We start from the raw sequence: 17,643 nt of genomic DNA on the forward strand, positions 1-17,643 counted from the left end.
CCTCCCATCTGGTCCATGTATCCCCTCAGCACTTTGGCCGCCGCCGGTCTCCTACCCGTCCTTGAACTGGACCGGTCCAGTGTGGGATCCAGCACTGTGTTAAAATCTCCCCCCATGATCAGGCCCCCTGCCTCCAGGTCCGGGACGCGGCCCAACAAGCGCCTCATGAAGCCAGCATCATCCCAATTCGGGGCATATACGTTCACCAGCACCACCTTCTCTCCCTGCAGCCTACCCCTCACCATGATATATCTGCCCTCCTTGTCCGACACCACCTCAGCCGCCTCAAACGCCACCCTCTTCCCCACTAGAATCGCCACCCCCCCGGTTCTTTGCGTCCAATCCTGAATGATAAACCTGCCCCACCCACCCCTTCCTCAGACGGACCTGGTCCGCCACCTTCAGGTGGGTCTCCTGGAGCATAGCCACGTCCGCCTTCAACCCCCTTAGATGGGAGACCACCCTGGTTCTCTTAACCGGCCCGTTCAGCCCCCTCACGTTCCAGGTAATCAGCCGGATCAGAGGGCAACCCGCCCCCCTCCCCTGCCGACTAGCCATAGCTTGGCAGATGTTCGCCCCAGGCCAGCATACCCCGCTCGACCCGTTCCCCATGGCGATAGCGCCTCTCCTCGTCCCCCCCGGCCCTCATCGGCTCCTTCCTAGTCGTTCCAGCAGCAACCCGGTATCCCCCCCCACCCCCCTCCCCCCCCCAGGCTAGGACCCCTCCTAGCCGCGACGCACCCTCCATGGTACTTCCGTGAGTCAGCTGACTTCTGCTGACCCCGGCAGCTCCCGCCAAAACCTATCCCCTCCCGGCTTGGGGTCATCCCCCTCTTGCCACACCTCCTTGGCATTATTGCAGCGCGGGAAAAAAGACCCGTAGAGGCCCTTCCCCCATCGCAAGCTCCACCCCCCTGCCCCGCAGCGCGGGAAACCAGAGGAAAGCCCGCGCTTTCACACTGCCACACCCCATCCTTCTGACGCAGTTCCCCAAAATCCAGTTTCCCCTCAATCCCCAGCCCCGTACAGAAGAGAACATATAGAACACAAACCCCCAACACTCCCCACCTACCCGACAAACCCACCCGTAAACAGAGCAAACAGAAAACCAGCATACATAACACACATTTCGAAGTTGAAAAAGTTGAAACAGTTGGAACAAAACAGCCACAGCGGAAACAACGCCGGCCATAGTATGTCCCCAGGCCCTAGTTCGAGTCCAGCTTCTCCGCCTGTACAAAGGCCCACGCCTCCTCCGGGAACTCGAAGTAATGGTGCCGGTCCTTGTATGTCACCCACAGGCGCGCAGGCTGCAGCATTCCAAACCTGACCTGCTTAGCATGAAGCACCGCCTTCGTCCGGTTGAACCTGGCCCGCCGCTTAGCCACTTCCGCACTCCAGTCCTGGTAGATCCTCACTACCGAATTCTCCCATTTACTGCTCCTCTCTTTCTTGGCCCAGCGCAGCACACACTCCCGGTCACTGAATCGGTGGAACCGCACCAGCACCGCCCTCGGGGGCTCATCTGCCTTGGGCCTCCTGGCCATCACTCTGTGCGCTCCCTCGAGCTCCAGGGGCAAATGGAAGGACCCTGCTCCCATCAACGAGCTCAACAACGTGGTCACATACGCCGGGAGATCCGACCCCTCCAGCCCCTCCGCCAGGCCCAGGATCCTCAGATTCTTTCGCCTCGTGCGAACGTCCAGCTCCTCCAAGCGGTCCTGCCACTTTTTATGAAGTGCCTCGTGCAACTCCACTTTCCCAACGAGGACCACGGCCTCCTCCTCTCTTTCAACGGCCTGCCGCTGCAACTCCCGAATAGACTCCTCCTGTGCCGCCTGGGTCCCAAGCAGCTTGGTCGCAGTTGCATTCATGGAGTCCAGCAGCTCAGCCTTCAGCTCAGCAAAACAACGTAGGAGCGAGGCCTGTTGCTCCTGCGCCCACTTCCACCAGTCCTCGGGTGTTGCGCCGGCCGCCATTTTGTTTTTCTTCCCACGTTTTTTTGGGGGCGTTTCTGCAGCCTTTTTCACCATATAGTGTGGGGCAAGTTCTTCCAGGCACCTTCCCCCACCGGGATATGTAGCAACAGCACTGTTTGGGGCCCTCAAAACGGCCCAAAAGCCCTTAAATAGCGGGAGCGCCGGCCGCCATTTTGTTTTTTTTCACCCGTTTTTTGGGGGGCGTTACTGCAGCCTTTTTCACCAGATAATGTGGGGCAAGTTCTTCCAGGCACCTTCCCCCACTAGGATGTGTAGAAACAGCGCCGTTTGGGGCCCTCAAAACGGCCCAAAAGTCCCTAAATAGCAGGAGTGCCGGCCGCCATTTTGTTTTTCTTCCCCCGTTTTTTTGGGGGAGTTACTGCAGCCTTTTTCTTCTTCCCACTCCAGGTGAGCACCATATAGTGTGGGGCAAGTTCTTCCAGGCACCTTCCCCCACCGGGATGCGTAGAAACAGCTCCGTTTGGGGCCCTCGAAACGGCCCAAAAGTCCCTAAATAGCAGGAGCTGCCGAATGTGTGGCTTAGCTCCGCATAGCCGCAACTGGAAGTCAGGAGGCTATATTCTTAAATGCAACTATCAGTTAGGAAATAGATAATTACATGGAAGGAGGGATTTCTATCTCCTCTTAAAACTCCCTACCTTTCCATTTTTGCACACACTATATGCTAACTTTTTTGAACCCAGATCACAAATATTTATTGCTGTTGAGGTGAGATCATCCCAATAAACTGAATTTGAGACAATCCTGGAAATTACCGAGTATCTCCTCCACTTCTGCTAGTAGAGTGATCCAGAGGGAGGCTCCACAAAAAAATCATTTCCATTTCCAGCATGACAAGCTTAGGTTTGAACTAGCCAGTTATTGCAAAGGAATCCATTTCTTCTGCTTTATCAGAGCATAAGAATTTTTATATTTATTATAATTGGTGATTTAGAGGAGCTGGTTTAGCACAGTGGGCTAAATAGCTGACTTGTAATGCAGAACAATGGCAGCAGCGCGGGTTTAATTCCCGTACCGGCCTCCCTGAACAGGTGCCGGAATGTGGCGACTAGGGGCTTTTCACAGTAACTTCATTGAAGCCTACTCGTGACAATAAGCGATTTTCATTATTATTATAGACTGAAAATATTGTGACAAGAGTGTTTATTGCTATTCAGACTGATCCAACAGACATTTTATGCCATCCTCCTTCTCCCAACCCACAGAGTAGGCAGGAGTTTGGAGGGCAGGGGGCATAAAATCAGCTGCACGGTGTTCATCACCTAACCATCTCCCCAGTTACTTTATCATATAGGCCACATTGATCTGACGGCCTTTTTGCAAGCAAGGCTGTAAAGTTCCCACAAACATGTTGTTGAACCAACTAGGGAAAAGGCTATCTTAGATCTATTGTGTAACGAGGCAGGGCTAATTAGCAATGTCATAGTAAAAGATCCACGGGGAAATAGTGATCATAATACCACTGAATTCCCTGTTAAGTTTGATGAAATTCCATGCTAACTTTGAAAATGACATACTCCAATCACAAACGGGAATCTCAAACAAAGCTAATTAGAGGTGTGAGGAGATAATTGACTTTGAATATTTGGGGAAATAGACTAAAAGGTAAGGAGGCAAATGAAATTAAATGAAAATCATTTATTGTCACAAGTAGGGCAGCAGGGTAGCATGGTGGTTAGCATAAATGCTTCACAGCTCCAGGGTCCCAGGTTCGATTCCCGGCTGGGTCACTGTCTGTGTGGAGTCTGCACGTCCTCCCCCTGTGTGCGTGGGTTTCCTCCGGGTGCTCCGGTTTCCTCCCACAATCCAAAGATGTGCGTGTTAGGTGGATTGGCCATGCTAAATTGCCCGTAGTGTCCTAATTAAAAAAAAGTAAGGTTAAGGGGGGGGTTGTTGGGTTACGGTATAGGGTGGGTTTGAGTAGGGTGATCATGGCTCGGCACAACATTGAGGGCCGAAGGGCCTGTTCTGTGCTGTACTGTTCTATGTTCTATGTTCTAGGCTTCAAATTAAGTTACTGTGAAAAGCCCCATTCCGGCGCCTATTCGGGGAGGCTGGTACGGGAATTGAATCGTGCTGCTGGCCTGCCTTGGTCTGCTTTCAAAGAAAGCGATTCAGTCCTGTGCCGTAGGAAACATTTAAATTAACAATTCAAAATGTTTCACAAAAATGCATTCCACTGAAAAACAAAGAGTCGGTTACAAACACCCATCCATGGCTCATTCTGGAAGTTACAGATAGCATTAGATTAAAAGAGGTTTGCAATGTTGCAAAAAAATAATTAGAAGGCTGAGGAGTGGGAGTAATTTAAAAACTAGCAAAGAGCCACCAAAAAGCTGTCAAAAAGGTGGGATGGGGGAAAAACACATGAGAGTGAACTAATCAGAAATACAAACGCAGATAAGCGCTTTGATAAACAGATAAAATGGAAGAAAGTAGCTGAAGTAAACCATGGTCCCTTAAATTATTATTGGGATTAAGAAATGGCAGAGGCATTGATCAAATACTTTGTCTGTCTTCACAGTAAAGACAAGTTTCATACCAGGAATAGACAGTAACCCAAGGACTAAAAAGTGTTTAAAATATGAAGAAAATTAATATTAGCAAAGAAAAAATATTCGAGAAACCTGACGGACAAAAATCTGACAAATTCGGGGTAGCACAGTGGTTAGCACTATTCCCTCACAGCGCCGAGGACCCGGGTTCATTCCTGACCCTGGCTCACTGTCCGTGTGGAGTTTGCACATTCTCTCTATTTGCGTGGATCTCACCCACAACCCAAAGATGCTAAATTGCACCTTAATTGGGAAAAAAAAGAATTGGGTACTTCAAATTAAAAAAACAACCTGAAAAATCCTGTTGACCTGATAGTCAATACCTTAGTGTTCCAAAAGAGATAGTTTCAAGGATAATGATGCACTGGCTATGATTTTCCAAATTCACTCATGATTCTGGAATAGTGCCATCAGATTGGAAGTTTGAAAATCTAACAGCTGTTTTCAAGAAAGAAGGGAGAGAGAAAACAGTAAACTGCTGGCGACTTAACCAAATGTCTATGGTTGGGAATATGCTGGTATCTATCATTAAGAAAGTCTTAACAATGTACTGAGAAAAACATCATATGATTAGAATAAGTTAACATGGTTTGACTAACAGGAAATTCTGTTTGACAAATTTATTAAGAGTTTTTTGACATGTAACTAATAGGACAACCAGTGGATGTAATATACCTGTATTTCTAAAAGACATTTGATAAGGTGCCACACAAAAGGCCAGATAGAGGCTCATGGAGTTGGGGTAATATGACAGCATGGTTAAAGTATTAGTCAACAGTTAGAAAGGAGAGGGGACAAAAACGGGACCTTTTTTCAAGTTGGCAGACAAGTGAATAGTGGAGTGCCACGATCAGTGCTGGAGCCACAGCCATTTACAACATATTATTGACTTGAAGAAGAATCAGGGGGCACGGTCTAATGGAAAGGTTTTGAACTGTCATTTGTGGTCAGCTCTGCCGGCGGGTTCCCACTTAGTCACTTCTTTGGGCCCTGAAGAGTTTCTCACTGGTTTAGCCCACACATAAGAATTTTTTTCTTCACTGGGGAGCTTAACTCTGAGATCGGATCGCCATTTTGAAAGGGTGCCCCAATCTCAAAGAGAGCTTATAGATTATAATGTTCAGAATGTGAAGTTATCACTTTGATCATAAGAATAGAAAAGCAGAATAATTTTTAAGAAGTGTGAAACTTGTAAATGTTGATGCTCAAAGAGACTTTGGTGTGCTTGTGTAGGGAACACAAAGTTAGCATGCAGGTATAGTAAGGAATTAAGATGGGAAATGGCAGCTGGACTTTATTGTAAGGGATTGGAGAACAGGACCAAACAAGTCCTGCTAAAATTGTACAGGGTTTTGGTGGGACCACCTCTGGAACACTGTGCGCAGATCTGGGCTCCCAAGAAAGAATATATTTGCATTGGAGTCTGTACCGCAAAGATTCACCAAATTGGATTCTGTGATAATTTAATATTTTTTTAATTATATTTAGAACACCCAATTCATTTTTCCAATTAAGGGGCAATTTAGCGTGGCCAATTTACCTGTCCTACACATCTTTTTGGGTTGTGGGGGCGAAACCCACGCAAACACGGGGAGAATGTGCAAACTCTACACGGACAGTGACCCAGAGCCGGGATTGAACCTGGGACTTGGGCGCCATGATTCTGCAGTGCTACCACTGCGCCACCGTGCTGCCCCTTGATAATAGGCTGAGTAAACTGGGCCCACATGCTTTGGAGTTTAGAAGAATGAGAAGTGATCTCACTGAAAAATACAAAATTCTGTCGCGGCTTGATAGCATAAATGTTGATGTTGTTTCTGCTGTTTAGGGAATCTAAAACACAGGGGCATGGCCACAGGATAAGGGTCCCATTATTATAGCACTGGAATGAGAAGAGGTTTGTGGTTTGAGGTTTCCATCATTGACTACGTTTACTGCTGGGATAGACAGTTTTTTGGTTTCTCGGGGAATCAAGGGATTTGAGAAGTGGGCAGGAAAATGGAGTTGAATCCCAAAAGCAGCAATGATCATATTGAATGGCAGGCGGGTCAGGCCTATACCTGCTCCCATTTCTTGTATTGTGTAACATCAAACCCACAGCTCCCCACCCTCCCAAACCCAGTCCTCCACCCACCTCATGCAGGCCAGCTACACTGGGCCCATGAAATCCCCTGCTCACCTTCTAATCCAGCCCCATGGTTTCTTGGCATGATTGACTGCCTACCATTCCAGCAGTGGCCACAGCTCCCAGTAATGCCGCTGTGACTAGAGAGTTACCAGTCATTTTATTGGCCAACATAGGTCAGGGCACAAGTCCAGCCTGAACTAACTAAGTCAGATGACCATAAAATCACCGCAGGATAACCTGGCCATGTGGAGGCGGCTCACCATATAGAAATAATTATTTGCCACAGAGCTATTTTTATGAAGCAAACCTTCCAAGTGATTAAGCATTTTACATCAGTAGTTTTAAAACTTACATTTGGCATTCCTGTTCATCATCCACTTGAAAATGGTATGTTCTGTCATCTGTACATTGACAAAAGATGGATTGCAAATGCAAAATTCAAACCATTAGTTGCAAATCAGAAATTCAATTTTATATGCAGTTCTGAGTCCTAAAAGACAGTTTAGTTAAGTGACATTAACAGAAGATTTTAAAGATTATCAGGAATCCTTAAAGTATTGGAACCAATCGGTTTTATGGAAATTCTTCGTAATAAAATCCCATCATGCTTCTCCAAATAACTTGTATTTAGAAGCCATCTTAACATAGAAAATGTTTCAAAGTTGACCCCATTCCCCAGGAATGAATTTGCTGCCATACCCATCTGTTAATTTTGAAACACTGCTTTCCTCATCACCCAAATTCCTCTTTGCCTCCCTCCCGCCTCCCTCCATCCTCTTCCTTCTTCCACCATTCTTTGTCCTCACAGCCTTCCACTCCCATTTTTGGGTTGAGCTATTCGGAGTTCTCAATCTGTTCGATTTGAATATTGTACTTGACCTCATTTGCATGAGATCACCTGGGAGATCAACAAAAATTTGAATATTTTACAGTTGTTAAAATATAAAGTTAATTTTTAAGCAGAAAAGTCTTCAATCAACAATTACAGAAGTATCTTATACCTTCAAATTTAAAGTTAATGCATGCATATTTATATTTCTGACATGATCTGAATAGTTATATTTTTGAGCACTTCCTTCAAAGGAAGTCTCCACCAATGAAAATATATTCCTTGGACCTGGTACACAAGTAATTCATTTGGTTTAAAACAAACATACGTGATATGAGATCAAAACATTTTCTCTCTTCTGGATTTGCTTTCACCTGACACGTGAGTAGATTAAGCTTTGCTGGTGGTCTGTTAACCTGTAAGAAAAGCAGAAATGATTGAAATCATTTAGAGCATATTTTGCTGAAATTGGTATAAATAAGTGTTTCATCCAGATGTCAATGGCTGCACTGGTACTGTAAGCAACATGCTTCTTTTTTTTAAAACAAGTATTCTTATTTAAATTTTTTGCATTTTAACTTTTTACAAAACAAAACATGACACCGCCCTCCCAAATAGTTGATGGTAACTAGCTCCCCGAAATGCAAAATAAAGAAACCTAATTTCTTGTGGAACACCTCAACTGCCACCCGCTGCCACCTCTTCCCCCACCCCACCAGGCAAATTTCACCGTCTCAAGATCTAAGAACTCCGAGGCACAGGGTGGAGAAGCTGACCTCCACCCGCCTGCGAATGATCAATGAGACAAAGGCTAAAACATCTGCCCCCATTCCAGTCTGCAACTCCGGCAGGTCCAGCACCCCAAATATGACTCCCAGGGGACCCAGCTACAAATCCACATGCAGGATTGCTGACATGGGTGCTGAAATATGACCACCAAAATTCCTCCAACTTCGGGCAGGACCAGAACATGGGCAGGATTAGCCTGGTCACTCCCACACCATTCGCAAGTATCCTCCATACCCTCAAACAGCCGGCTCAACTTGACTTCGTTAAATGTGCCCAGTGCACCACCTTCAACTGTGTCAGCACCACCCTCGCGCACAAGGTTCTTTTAAATTCATTTACGGAATGTGGGCGTCGCTGGTTAGACCAGCATTTACTGCCCATCTCGAGTTTCCCTTCAGAAGGTGGTGGTGAGCTGCCTTCTTGAACCACTGCAAATCTTGAGGTGCAGGTACACCCACTGTGCTGTTAGGGAGAGAGTTCCAGGAAGTTGCCCTAGCGACACTGAAGGAGCGATGATATATTTCCAAGTCACGGTGGTGAGTGACTTGGACTCATCCAGGCAAGTATGGGATTGTTAAAAAAATATGAACTCATCAAAAGAAATTAACTAGCCGACATAAAAAAAATTCCAACTCCGGTGGTTTGAAGCACAAAATCATTAACATACCGTTCCATGTGATATTGTTAGATAGCCATTTTTTACTGTACATTTCCTTTTCTGCCACACTTTTCTGATTCTGGAAAAAAAATACATTAACATTAAACTTTGCACATATTGCATTAACACATAGTCTCTATGATCTTTGGAAATACAGTAAGAAGCCTTACAACACCAGGCTGAAGTCCAACAGGTTTGTTTCAAACACAAGCTTTCGGAGCACTGCTCCTTTCTCAGATGAATGAAGAGGTTTGTTCCAGAAACATATATATAGACAAATTCAAAGATGCCAGACAATGCTTCGAAAGCGAGCATTTGCAGGTAATTCAGATACAGATACAGAGATAGGGGTAACCCCAGGTTAAAGAGGTGTGAATTGTCTCAAGCCTGGACAGTTGGTAGGATTTTGCAAGCCCAGACCAGATGGTGGGGGATGAATGTAATGCGACATGAATCCCAGGTCCCGGTTGAGGCCACACTCATGTTTGCGGAACTTGGCTATATGTTTCTGCTCGGCGATTCTGCGTTGTCGCGCGTCCTGAAGGCTGCCTTGGAGAACGCTTACCCGGAGATCAGAGGCTGAATGACCTTGACTGCTGAAGTGTTCCCTGACTGGAAGGGAACATGCCTGCCTGGCGATTGTCGTGCGATGTCCATTCATTCGTTGTCACAGCGTCTGCATGGTCTCACCAATGTACCACGCTTCGGAACATCCTTTCCTGCAGCGTATCTGGTAGACAACGTTAGCCGAGTCACACGAGTATGTACCGCGTACCTGGTGGGTGGTGTTCTCATGTGTAATGGTGGTATCCATGTCGATGATCTGGCATGTCTTGCAGAGATTACCATGGCAGGGTTGTGTGGTGCCGTGGTCGCTGTTCTGAAGGTTGGGTAGTTTGCTGCAAACCATAGTTTGTTTGAGGTTGCGCGGTTGTTTGAAGGCAAGTAGTGGGGGTGTGGGGATGACCTTGGCAAGATGTTCATCTTCATCGCTGACGTGTTGAAGGCTGTAAAGAAGATGTCGTAGTTTCTCCGCTCCGGGAAAGTACTGGACGACGAAAGGTACTCTGTCGGTTGTGTCCCGTGTTTGTCTTCTTAGGAGGTCAGTGCGTTTTTTTACTGCGGCGCGTTGGAACTGTCGATCGATGAGTCGAGCGCCATATCTCGTTCGTACAAGGGCATCTTTCAGCGTCTGTAGATGTCTGTTACGCTCCTCCTCGTCTGAGCACATCCTGTGTATACGGATGGCTTGTCCATAGGGGATGGCTTCTTTAATGTGTTTAGGGTGGAAACTGGAGCATGGTGAGGTTATCCGTGGGCTTGCGGTAAAGCAAAGTGCTAAGGTGACCGTCCTTGATGGAGACGAGTGTGTCCAAGAATGCAACCGATTCTGAAGAGTAGTCCATGGTGAGTCTGATGGTGGGATGGAACTTATTGATGTCATCATGTAGTCGTTTTAGTGATACTTCACCGTGGGTCCAAAGGAAACAAAATTTCATCGATGTATCTGGTGTATAATGCCGGTTGACGGTCCTGTGCGGTGAGGAGGTCTTGTTCAAACTTGTGCATGAAGATGTTGGCGTATTGAGATGCGAATTTGGTCCCCATGGCTGTTCCGTGCATCTGGATGAAGAACTTGTTGTCGAAGATGAAGGCGTTGTGATCCAGAATGAAGCGGATGAGTTGCAGAATTGCGTCTGGAGATTGGCAGTTGTCGGTGTTGAGAACTGAGGCTGTTGCAGCAATACCGTCTTCATGGGGGATGCTGTAGAGTGCCGAGACATCCATTGTGACGAGGAATGATCCTGGTTCAACTGGTCCATGGGTGCTGAGTTTCTGTAGGAAGTCCGTTGTGTCGCGACAGAAGCTGGGCGTACCTTCTACGATGGGTTTCAAGATGCCCTCGATGTAGCCAGAGAGGTTCTCTCACAGGGTCCCATTGCCTGAAAAGATAGGACGGCCTGGTGTGTTGGCCTTGTGTATTTTCCAGAGGCAGTAGAGATCTCCAATGCGGGGAGTACGTGGGATGAGAGCACGTAGTGGGCTCTGAAGGTCTGGATCCAAGGTCTTGATCAGTCTGTTGAGTTGGCGGATGTGTTCCTTGGTCGGATCTGCGGGTAGCTGTCTGTAGTGTTCCTGGTTGTTGAGTTGTCGGTAGTTGAGTTGACCAGCTGTGGAACACTGCCAAACAGATGAGACAACGATACTTTGCCACCTATATGCACACCAAGAACAGGAAGCTTGTGAAACTCGGCATAACCACCAGCAGCAACCAAGCCTCCCCCAGTACCACAGTAGAAAACAATACAGGGAAATCTATTGTCAACTTGTCAGACTACACCCTTCAACCAGACAAAATCAAAGTCCTCAGCAGAGGGCTCAATTTCTGCAGCACCAACAAAATGGGCCCCATCAGTCTCGCGGCAGACACGGAGGAATTCATCAGGTGAATGATGCTCCGGGAATTCTTCCATTGACCCTAAGACGCCGACAGTGAACCCAAGGAGAATACCAATGAACTGGAACAGCAGACCGAGAGATCTGTGGTGCGGCAACCGGAGGAAAGAGTGGAATTGGACCACTCCTGAAGGCCGCTGCCCTAGATTCGACACGTATGCTCAAGCCGTCAGGAGTCGTGTCAATGCCAGATTCATCAGTCGCATTCACAAAACAGCCCCGAACGTCACCTAAGCACAGCGCAATGCCATCCGCGCTCTCAAGACCAACTGCAACATCGTCATCAAATCATCAGACAAAGGAGGGGCCACCGTCATACTGAACAGAACGGACTACTGCAAAGAAGTATACCGACAACTCAACAAACAGGAACACTACAGACAGCTACCCGCAGATCCGACCAAGGAACACATCCGCCAACTCAGCAGACTGATCAAGACCTTGGATCCAGACCTTCAGAGCCCCCTACGTGCTCTCATCCCACGTACTCCCCGCATTGGAGATCTCTACTGCCTCTGGAAAATACACAAGGCCAACACACCAGGCCGTCCTATCGTTTCAGGCAATGGGACCCTATGTGGCTGCATCGAGGGCATCTTGAAACCCATCGTACAAGGTACGCCCAGCTTCTGTTGCGACATGACTGACTTCTTACAGAAACTCAGCACCCATGGACCAGTTGAACCAGGAACATTCCTCGTCACAATGGATGTCTCGGCACTCTATGCATCCCCCATGACAACGGCATTGCTGCAATAGCCTCAGTACGCAACACTGACAACTGCCAATCTCCGGGCGCAATTCTGCAACTCATCCGCTTCATTCTGGGGCTGTTGGGGCTGTTTAGCATTGGGGCTGTTTAGCTCACAGGGCTAATCGCTGGCTTTGAAAGCAGACCCAGGCAAGCCAGCAGCATGGTTTGATTCCCGTAACAGCCTCCCTGAACAGGCGCCGGAATGTGGCGACTAGGGACTTTTCACAGTACCTTCATTTGAAGCCTACTCGTGACAATAAGCAATTTTCATTTCTGGACCACAACGTCTTCACCTTCGACAACAAGTTCTTCATCCAGACGCACGGAACAGCCATGGGGACCAAATTCGCACCTCAATATGCCAACATCTTCATGCACAAGTTTGAACAAGACCTCCTCACTGCACAGGACCGTCAACCGACGTTATACACCATGTACATCAAAGACATTTTTTCCTTTTGGACCCACGGTGAAGAATCACTGAAACGACTACACGATGACATCAATAAGTTCCATCCCACCATTAGACTCACCATGGACTACTCTCCAGAATCAGTTGCATTAGTCGACACACGGATCTCCATCAAGGACGGTCACCTCAGCACTTTGCTTTACCGCAAGCCCACGGATAACCTCACGATGCTCCACTTCTCCAGTTTCCACCCTAAACACATTTAAAAAGCCATTCCCTATGGACAAGCCCTCCATATATACAGGATGTGCTCAGACGAGGAGGAGCGTAACAGACATCTACAGACGCTGAAAGATGCCCTTGTACGAACGAGATATGGCGCTCGACTCATCGATCGACAGTTCCAACGCGCCGCAGAAAAAAAACGCACTGACCTCCTAAGAAGACAAACACGGGACACAACCGACAGAGTACCTTTCGTCGTCCAGTACTTTCCCGGAGCGGAGAAACTACAACATCTTCTTTACAGCCTTCAACACGTCATCGATGAAGATGAACATCTTGCCACGGTCATACCCACACCCCCACTGCTTGCCTTCAAACAACTGCGCAAACTCAAACAAACCATTGTTTGCAGCTAACTACCCAGCCTTCAGAACAGCGACCATGACACCACACAACCCTGCCATGGCAATCTCTGCAAGACGTGCCAGATCACCGACATGGATACCACCATTACACATGAGAACACCACCCACCAGGTACACGGTACATACTCGTGCGACTCGGCCAACGTTGTCTACCTCATACGCTGCAGGAAAGGATGTCCCAAAGCGTGGTACATTGGCGAGACCATGCAGGCTCTGCGACAACGAATGAACGGACATCGCGCGACAATCACCAGGCAGGAATGTTCCCTCCCAGTCAGGGAACACTTCAGCAGTCAAGGGCATTCAGCCTCTGATCTCCGGGTAAGAGTTCTCCAAGGCAGCCTTCAGGACGCACGACACGCAGAATCGCTGAGCAGAAACCTATAGCCAAGTTCCGCACACGAGTGCAGCCTCAACCGGGACCTGGGATTCATGTCGCATTACATTCATCCCCCACCATCTGGTCTGGGCTTGCGAAATCCTACCAACTGTCCTGGCTTGAGACAATTCACACCTCTTTAACCTGGGGTTATCCCTATCTCTGGATCTGTAAAGACTGAATTACCTGCAAATGCTCACATTCTAAGCATTGTCTGGCATCTTTGAATTTGTCTATATATATGTTTCTGGAACATACCTCTTCATTCACCTGAGGAAGGAGCAGTGCTCCGAAAGCTTGTGTTTGAAACAAACCTGTTGGACTTCAGCCTGGTGTTGTAAGGCTTCTTACTGTGCTCACCCCAGTCCAACGCTGGCATCTCCACATTTTGGAAATAAAAATTGTTTGAATTGAGGATAATTTTGAGAATCTATACTTTAAATCATTAAATTGCAGTTGCAAAGCGAGTTGAATCTCTGCACTTCTGTTGATTAGACCAGAAATATTGGTTTTCCATGACAGAATTAATGGAATATTGCTTCTGAGAGTTGGGGCAGTTCCCAATATGGACAGAAGGCTGTTGAACATTATAGGAAAAAAACCTTCCGCTTACCCATCACTTTTTTTATAAAGAAATCCACATTTTTCTGTTCCATGTTCTTTGTTTCCTTGAGGCTGATGTAAGCTGTACGTTGTGGTTGGGCGAACCTGTGAATCCTAAACAAGAGTGTTAATTTGAATATTCCTCCATATGCAAATTAAATAATCTATCTTCATGAAAGACAAGAAGGGAGAGTGAAGGGTTATTTATACCCAAAATGCTAGCTCTGTTCTCTTTGCAGATGGTAACTCATCTCTGCATGATTCCAGCATTTTAAGCTTTTGTTACAGGAGGGTAGTGCTCCATTATTTACCAGTACCCAAGTAATACCATGTCACTTTTTTCATCATTTAAAATTAGTTACTGGTTTATTGATGTACTGTACCATTTGCAGATGGTCTGCTAACATGGGGCATAGGTAGTTTGAATTTATTCTAAAACTGGTGAGTACGGGTTGGAGTGCATCATAGGAGTATACTTTCAGCACAGGTGAAACTGAATGATCACATTACACATGTTTTGGACAAGCTCTAAACAACAAATTTCACATGATCAGCTGAGGTTAACAGCCAACAATTCAAAGGGGACTGTTTATAGCTTAAGCAAGAACGACCATGATACAGATCTTACAAACGGCAATATCGTTATTTCCTTTTCCTTGAAAAGTGGGGTTAAGCAAAAGAATTATGTTCAAAATATTGTCCTCGCCTATTCCAGATTTTGATGCACAATACATCTTAAAACATCTGGTCTTCAACAATGTGATGTTTCCAGGCCAGCACTAGTAACATAGGAAGAGGAACAGACCATTTCGCCCCTCAAGTTTCTTCTGCCATTCAATAAGATCATGGCTGAGCTGCAAACTAACTCCAAATACCAACTTTAATCCTTAATATTTTTAGGTAACAAAATTCCATAAATCGGAGTTCTAAAATTGATTAATCTAGCTCAACTGCATTTGTGGAAGTGAGCTCCAAAGTTACATAAAGAAGCATTTCCTAATTTTATGCCTAATTTTATGGTCTGACTCTAATTTTTAAGGTTATACCCCCTAATCCTGGACCCAACTAACTGAAATAGTTTACCTTTGCCTACCTAATTTGTTTTCTTAATACTTATGAAAACTTCAATCAAATAACTCCTTAAACATCTACATTCTAGGAAGCATCATGCTAGCTTGTGTAATCTTACCTCATAATTTAACCCTTGGAGCCCAGGCATCATTCGAGCAAATCTATGCTACACCCCCTCCTCTCAGCCAATTTCCAAACCAGGTAATTATTTACCTGCTGTTCCATATGCTTCAACTTTAGCTAACAGTCTCCTGTAAGTCTTTATCAAATGTCTTCTGAGAATCCATACAAGTTACACCCATAAACATTCTCCTGGCCTCTATTTTAGTCATCTCTTCAAAAAAATTCAACCAGAATTGTCAAGCATAACTATTCTCTACATGTCCATGCTGACCCTCTTTGATCAGCTGAAATTTTCTCGAGGTGTTTGGTCACCTCATTCTTATAGACTCTGGCAATTTCCTGACAACAGATGTCAGGCAAACTGGTCTATAATATTGTGGTTTCCTTGTCACCTTTCTTAAATAGCACTGAAGTGGAAATCTTACTTTGATAACCTATCCAACCTTTTTCTTGTAATTAACAAGCTGCTAGCATCAGCCGAAATCACAATAGTGGTGTCAATATTTCAGGAAAGTGCAGATTTGGGCTCTAGATAATTTGCTTTTAGGAAAGAATACACCTCAAAAGATGAAAAGCATCAGCTTCATTTACAAGAAAAAAAAAACCTATAGATTAAAAACTAGGTTTTAACTTTGTGAACTATTGTAAGGGAAGTGTCAGAAATTAACTCGCAAAAGGGATAGCACGGTGGCGCAGTGGTTAGACTGCTGTCTCACGGCACCGAGGTCCCGGGTTCGATCCCAGCTCTGAGTCACTGTCCATGTGGAGTTTGCACATTATCCCCGTGTTTGTGAGGGTTTCGTCCCACAACCCAAAAGATGTTTCGGCGTAATTGAAAAAAATAATTGGGTACCCTAAATTTGTAACTAAAAAAAAAACAAAAAATAAATAAATTAAGTCGCAAATGATGCCTGGCTATTTAAGAACTATTGTTTTGTGCATACCAACTAATTTAAAATCACAAATAGGAGTAACAACATCTAGGTTTGCACAAATTAATGTTTTGATTTCTTTTTGTTTCAAAATATGGATAATACAGGCATTTAACATTTATATTAAGACAACATAATTTAAAAAACTTAAAATACAAGAAATATCCTCAGACCAAACTTAAATAACAAACTATCAACAGGCAACATTTAAGCACCAGACAAAATGCAGGAACAACTTACTCTCCTAGACTTTGATCACAAAGGGGGCAAGTGCATTTTGGAAGGAAACAAAATATATCATTTAGTTACAAGAAAAGCAACAAGTCACATTAAGAGTAGGTATGATACATTGCCTGCCAAGTTTACTGAAGAAGGGATGAAATTTTGTATATTGCACTGATATTACTTAATCTTCACTTCTACAGAAATAAATGCATCACCTACAGAATACCTCGAACATCAGAGGCCTCAAGCATTTGCCACATTATTTCTAGAAAATGATTTAGTTCCCTGCAAATTAAAGCCTCTTGGGAATATATTTTACATTCAACCATTAATCTTAATGAGAGATTAAACAGGGCTCAAGAAATTAGGCTATATTGTTCACATTAAAACACCTTCATTATGTTTAAGAATTTGCTAACTTTGTCCGTTTGTTTCCAAGTAAACGTGACACAAAAAGTTATTACTTTGTCCGAGTCAAGTTAATTTTAATTTTGAGATAAGAAAAGTTTGATGCACAATTAGACATCATAAATATGCCCAAAAAGGATGATTCTGTTAAATTTTGTAAACTAAAAATAAGGGTAACTCTCAGACAGTGACAATAGCTAGTAATCCTAATTAAATTTTGCCCTAAACAAGAACATTCTGAAATGAAGGAGAGAACGTAAATAAGAGAACGTAAAAATAAAAATGTAGCAGCTGATGAAAGAAACCATAAAACGGGCACTTGGAATTCTAGTTTTATAGCAATGAACACAAAATCAAGGGGCTGATGGTATGTTTATAAGGCAGCTTGTTGGGCCTTTGGGTACCTCATGATGGGAGAACACTGAAGCCATGGTGAAGTGGCAATGCAGTTAACTCATGATACTAGAGATGAGAAGACTATTCATCTGAACAAAGAAGCGCAGGTGGAACAAACCTAGATGTTCATAATTCTGAAAATGTTCGAGGCTCCATATAGTCATGGACTATTTCCATTTTTTGGCAGCACCCCTGTTCAGTACTAGCACAAGTATAAAGGCAGAATACAAAATTACTTTTTCCATCCAATGGTTTATTAAACTAGAAGAACAAG

General features: G+C 45.2%; 1 protein-coding gene across 1 annotated transcript in view; it reads right to left on the reverse strand.

Moving 5' to 3' along the window:
* The window catches only part of asap2a (ArfGAP with SH3 domain, ankyrin repeat and PH domain 2a), a 211,872-nt gene that overhangs the window by 80,204 nt on the left and 114,025 nt on the right, over positions 1–17,643 (reverse strand). Inside the window, 4 exon segments of the mRNA XM_038800288.1 lie at positions 7,036–7,084; positions 7,841–7,928; positions 8,969–9,038; positions 14,225–14,328. Coding sequence (XP_038656216.1) covers positions 7,036–7,084; positions 7,841–7,928; positions 8,969–9,038; positions 14,225–14,328 — 311 coding nt within the window.

The sequence above is a fragment of the Scyliorhinus canicula genome, chromosome 6, assembly GCF_902713615.1.
Source record: "Scyliorhinus canicula chromosome 6, sScyCan1.1, whole genome shotgun sequence".
NCBI lineage: Eukaryota > Metazoa > Chordata > Chondrichthyes > Carcharhiniformes > Scyliorhinidae > Scyliorhinus > Scyliorhinus canicula.